Source organism: Pan troglodytes, chromosome 1 (assembly GCF_028858775.2).
Source record: "Pan troglodytes isolate AG18354 chromosome 1, NHGRI_mPanTro3-v2.0_pri, whole genome shotgun sequence".
Lineage (NCBI taxonomy): Eukaryota > Metazoa > Chordata > Mammalia > Primates > Hominidae > Pan > Pan troglodytes.
In genome coordinates this window covers 210,452,536-210,458,535 of record NC_072398.2, presented here as the reverse complement: position 1 = coordinate 210,458,535, position 6,000 = coordinate 210,452,536, and the positions used below count along the sequence as shown (strand labels likewise).

At 39.1% G+C, this 6,000-nt stretch overlaps 1 protein-coding gene across 9 annotated transcripts in view; it reads right to left on the bottom strand.

Moving 5' to 3' along the window:
• Nucleotides 1-1,719: 1,719 nt before the first annotated feature.
• HP1BP3 (heterochromatin protein 1 binding protein 3) overlaps nt 1,720-6,000 on the bottom strand; it is a 44,910-nt gene continuing 40,629 nt past the window's right edge. For all 9 annotated transcript variants that reach the window (XM_016955521.4, XM_016955549.4, XM_063785350.1 and 6 more), the window contains 2 exons: nt 4,587-4,700; nt 1,720-4,135 (listed from right to left, as the gene is read on the bottom strand). In XM_016955521.4, the coding sequence (XP_016811010.1) occupies nt 3,841-4,135; nt 4,587-4,700 (409 nt within the window). In that variant the 3' untranslated portion in view covers nt 1,720-3,840. The remainder of the gene's footprint in view (nt 4,136-4,586; nt 4,701-6,000) is intronic.

The window sequence follows — 6,000 nt, the reverse complement described above, 5'->3', positions numbered from 1 at the left end:
TTTGTTTTGTACTAAGAAAAATTCTTCTGCCTTGGGATCCTGTTGATCTGTGACCTTACCCCCAAGCCTGTGCTCTCTGAAACATGTGCTGTATCCACTCAGGGTTGAATGGATTAAGGGCGGTGCAAGATGTGCTTTGTTGAACAGATGCTTGAAGGCAGCATGTTCGTTAAGAGTCATCACCACTCCCTAATCTCAAGTACCCAGGGACACAAACACTGCGGAGGGCCGCAGGGTCCTCTGCCTCGGAAAACCAGAGAACTTTGTTCACTTGTTTATCTGCTGACCTTCCCTCCACTATTGTCCTGTGACCCTGCCAAATCCCCCTCTGCGAGAAACACCCAAGAATGATCAATAAAAAATAAAATAAAATAAAATAAAATAAAATAAAATAAAAAAGAATTGGTTAGCAAACCTTGACAAGGGCTAACAAAATTTGGAAAAACAGCAATGATGAAAAAACAAACGTCAAAAGGTATTAGCAGATTGTTTAGTTTTGTTTTCATGTCATTTTCCTGTTAATTATACCCAAAAGACATGATTAAAACATACACCTGTTTCCTAAGATTTATACAGGACCAGGTTTCCTTTAATTAAGTCCATGTGGATGCATAGTCAGAATCCATGTGCAATGAATGCTTCTGTCATAGTGCTAAGGAAAGGTCTCCACATTTCTCAACAATGGTATCTTTCCTTCCTCATTTTGTAGGTTAAGAAGCCAACAATCTCTCTCCCAGCACTTTCTGAGACTCATTTATCAAAGGTAGCTTGTAGGTAGTTTCAGAGTGTATGAAACACTGTAAATGAGGTCACTAAGCCACCAACAGAGTACTGAAGCTATTGATCCATGCTAGAGATTTCTGGGATTACCTCTGGGGTTTGTTGTTCCCCTTTCTGAACATGGAAGTAAAAATTATAAATGTGATCTGCTCCTTTGGAATGCCTGGAAGGGAAAAATCAAACATTCTTTTATCTCAATGTAAGTAAGGCGTATGTCTTTGACAGTTGTGGATGTTCGTGGAAGAGTGCAATGACCCTCCTTGTCTTTTCCCTTTACATCACACTGAAACAAACTGTCCTTATAGTTAACAGAACGTTAGAGTTGGAAGAAACTTTAAATGATCTAAACTTCTCAGCCTGTGCTTAAGTGCCTGGTGTGCAATACAGCCACCAGGTGATTATTCAGTAAGTCTCTTTAAAAGCAGTATCATAAAGCAAAGAAACCAACCAAAATCTCCCAACTTTTGATTCCAGAAGAGTACAGAATTCTGAGCACAGGTACCTAACATCCATACTATTAAGAATCATTACTTGCTAGAGAGCACAGGAGTAATTACTACAATTACTTCTAGAATTTGATGTCTAGGATTTATCTGTTATCTTTTGCAGTACTGTAATTTTTTCTAGTCCAAGGACTTATCTGAATATTGAACATTTATTGCACGTGATTGTACTCTATGATCTTGGAAGCAGTCTTTAATAAAATGCAAAATGATTTTTTAAACCTTTGATTCATTAAGTAATTAGCATTCAACGTATCTGGAAACATCGTTCACCCTCTATAAGAATTCCAAAACACATGAACTGGAGCTTGTATTTAAAAAGGAAAATGATGGTGTTCATTTCAAGGAGTAGAAAAGACTTAAAGTGAGGGCGACACTTAGCTACTTCTGAGGATATACTATACTCGAAACCTTTAAATATAAGCTACGGTTCAGCAGCTTTTAAAATTTCATGTTTATTCATATTTTTCAAAATATATGTACATAAAAAAAGGAAGATTTACAACAGGAAAGATTGCCTTACATGCAACACAAATTCCAATGAATTCATGATGGGATCACACATGATTATGATCTAATTCAAGCCAATCTTCTCAAGTCCATTTCCCAGCCATACTTTAGGCTACAGAAGGGATCCCAGGAGACAAAAGTGGAATGAATAAGAAACAAACATCTTTTGCCTCTGGCAGTACTCAAGGGGCCAGAAGATGTACTTCAAAAACTTTAAGACAATTAAAATGTCAAGTGCCACAGGGAAGAGAAATGATAACCAGAAATTTGTATTTCTAGCTAGTACTATTTAACACAACTTCACAATACTAAAACAAATACAAATAAGAAAGGGTTAGGTAGTTGGGCTTCATTTACTTTTTTCCTTTTCTTTTTTTTTTTTAATATCTCAAAAAGGAAGCCACTTGCTTGATATCAAAAGTGCTGTGGAAAGAAAGGAGGGGAAAAAAACCCACAAATAAATGTAGAACCTAGTTTATTTTACCAAACTGTATATTTTTCCACTTAACATTTCTACATTAGCAATGATGTAACTCTCCAACATTTCCTTATAAAAAAGGCAAACAAGAAGTGACAACTCATGCTCCAAATATTAAAAAATATATTTAAACATATGATCAAGAAGATTTGGGCCATGAGTGGTAGCTCACATCTGTAACCCCAGGATTTTGGGAGGCTGAGGTGAGTGGATCACGAGGTCAGGAGATCGAGACCATCCTGGCTAACATGGTGAAACCCCAACTCTACTAAAAATACAAAAAATTAGCTGGGCGTGGTCGTGTACGCCTGTAGTCCCAACTCGGGAGGCTGAGGTGGGAGAATCGCTTGAACCTGGGAGGCGGAGTTTGCAGTGAGCCAAGATCACACCACTGCACTCCACACTGGGCGACAGAGCGAGACTCTGTCTCAAAAAAAATAATAATAAAAAATAAAAAAGATTTGTTTTGATTTTTGGTAACACAGGTGACACCAGAAATCACAAATCAATATATTTCTACACTTCCCCTTCAGTCAAAAACCAAGTGGGATAGGCCAGGCACAGTGGCTCACTCCTGTAATCCCAGCACTTTGGGAGGCCGAGGCAGGCGGATCACCTGAGGTCAGGAGTTCGAGACCAGCCTGACCAACATGGCGAAACCCCCTCTCTACTAAAAATACAAAAAAATTGCCAGGCGTGGTGGTGCACACCTGTAATCCCAGCTACTCAGGAGGCTGAAGCAGGAGAATTGCTTGAACCCAGGAGGTGGAGGTTGCAGTGAGCTGAGATTGCACCACTGCACTCCAGGGCACCTGAGCAAGACTCCGTCTCAAAACAACAACGACAACAACAACAACAACAAAAAACAAGTGATATAGAGAACTTGTGCTTGCTGTTAAGGGAATGCAATACTTTGGGCCAGTGAAAAATACCTAGAAATTGATCAATATGAAATGTAGCCCAAAGGAGTCATATATCTTCAAAATCTAATGAGATCACACTGTTTTTGGCTTATTCCCAAAGCTGTCTCTGTGTTTACAGTTGGAGAGAAAAGGTTAGTGGAGTGGCTTTTATAAATAAGATTAATTATTACAGCTATAACTGAAGTCTCCAGGCAGGAGGCTTTACAACTCAGTCAGTGCTATATTGTGCCTCCATTTTACTTCCAGGACCTGACTGGCATACCGTTCTTGATGCTTTCTACAAATATAGGATAAAAATCTCTGCAACTGTTTAGATAAAATTGGAAGAAAAAAAAAAAGGCAAAGCTGACCATAAAAACAACAGGGGGTTGGGGGAGGCAGAGAAAAAGGACAAGTATACATTACATAGTTTAGGAAAGTCCAGGATTATTGCAGAAATTAAAATGAACAAGGAAAAGGGCAGGCACCAATAAAAGCACCTAAAGCTAGCAAATGCCTAAACTGGTTTATTTAGAGTCCCTCCCCACAATGTTCATAGGGGAGGAAAATAATGTAATTTGAAAAGCATCAAAACTAAACAAATGCACACTGACCTTAGAAAATAAGATTTTGAATTTCATCATGATACCCTTTTTTCCTATAAAATTTACTTTTTCACTCTGAAAGACTTCTTCATGGTGGATTTGCCCTTGCCCGGCAATTTTACTTCCTTTCTTGCACTGGTTGCAGGCTTCTTTGAGGAGCCACCACTAGGTTTCTTGATGACTGTGGATGAGGGTCTGGTCTTCTTGGCAGGCGTTTTGGCCTTAGGAGGTGCTTTCTTGGGCAAGGGCCTAGCTTTCCCCCGCTGGGCAGCTGAGACTTTAGGTGCAGGTTTGGACCCTCTCTGCTTCACAGATGCGGCCTTCCCTGGGGACTTGGCTGGGGTTTTCTTCTGCAACCTGTGAGAACCAAAGAGCAAAGGCCATCATTTAGTACTTAAGAGATTCGTTTTGTTGGGACAACCAGATGCTTTCTAAAGAGAAACGGCATATGAAGTGGTCACTTACGTTAAGAATAGGAATGTGACAATTTTTTACTAGAGATTTTACTAAAATTGTATAAAAATTCAACCAATTCATGAAGTCTAGACACAATTTCATGACGTTGTTCCTAGGGAAATATGTAATTATTTTTCTTTGAATAACTAAACTATGGATACACATAGGCTTGCCCTAAAAGTCTGGAGCCCTTGATTTTCAAAGGAGAAGATCAATCCAAATTTATATAAAGAACTTGAGAAGGATCCTGAGTTTCTGAAATGCTTTTTAGCTTTAGCCCCTCCTATAGCACTATTTTTCAGCTCTGAGGTATTTAGTGTCCTCCCCACAAGGGGTTTTCACATGTCCACACCTTCTCTTAGGTGGCGGCTCTTCATCCTCAGAGTCTTCTTCTGATGACTCATCTTCATCTTCATCCTCATCTCTAGAATCATCTGGCTCTTTCTTCGGAAACAGAACTCCTGGGCTATACGGGGAAAAATTAGATTAAAACACAAGTCCCATATAAAACAAGAAAAATAATGTGAACCTAGATGCTCTTACCTGGACATATCCCACTTCTTCCCACCCTTCCCAAAAATGTCAAGCTAGGTTACATGTATCAGGTTACAGTTTACCGTATTTTGAACATACATATAAAGTTATGCCAAATCTATAAAAGTCCTGCACCATACCTAATTCTATACCCACTATTTAATAAAATTAATCCATAATCATTTATTTAGTAAACAATTACTTAAACTCCTAATATGTATCTGGCACTGTATTAGCCAATGAGTACACAGCAATGAACAGTCTGCATGGAATACACACTTCAGCCTCATAATACTGGCAAAAGACCTCCAAGTCTTAAAAAAAAAGACCTCAAAGGCCTAAATCTGTTCAAAGCTTCAGAGGTATTCGGCAAGGATCTCCTAAACTCTTTTTTGTCCTTGGTGGTATGAACCTTGATTCCTTTGATTAACATACCCTTAAATGATAACATACATACATATATGTGTGTGTGTGTGTGTTTCTTGCCTTTTTCAGACACAGGGTCTTGCTATGCTGCCCAGGCTGGAATCAAACTCCTAGGCTCAAGGGATCCTCCCACCTCACCTTCCCAAGTAGTTAGGACTACAGGTGCATCCCACCACACCTAGCAGAATGTAACATTTTGTGTGTGTGTGACTTTGGGAATTAAATTTAATGTTTAATGTTTGAAAAATTTATATAATATGTATTAAGCCAAGTAACACTTATGTTTGTACAGAAATAATAATACAAGAAAGTTACACAATAGTCTTGCTAAAACAGGGTCTTAGTGGTATATGTTATGTACTTTACTGGAAATCAAAAGGCTTTAAACCCAGTGCATGAAACAATGCTTGGACCACAGGAGGTGATCAATATATTTTTTTGTTTCAAAGAATAAATAAGGTATTTGCAAGAGACAAATTTTCAGTTAAGTGTTCCTGTCTCTACAGTATGAAGGTAGAGTTAAGATTCTTGAAAACAGTCAATGTTCTCCCCACTTGGTATTGGACAATTAAAACTTATGCATATAATCCCATCACTTTGGGAGGCTGAGGCGGGAGGACTGCTTGAGCCAGGAGTTCAAGGCCAGCCTAGATAATATGGTAAGACCCCATCTCTACAAAAAACACAAAAATTAGCTGGGTGTGGTGGCGTGCACCTGTAGTCCCAGCTACGTGGGATATTGAGGTGGGAGGATCACTTGAGCCCAGGAGGCGGAGGTTGCAGTGAGCCGAGATTATACCACTGCT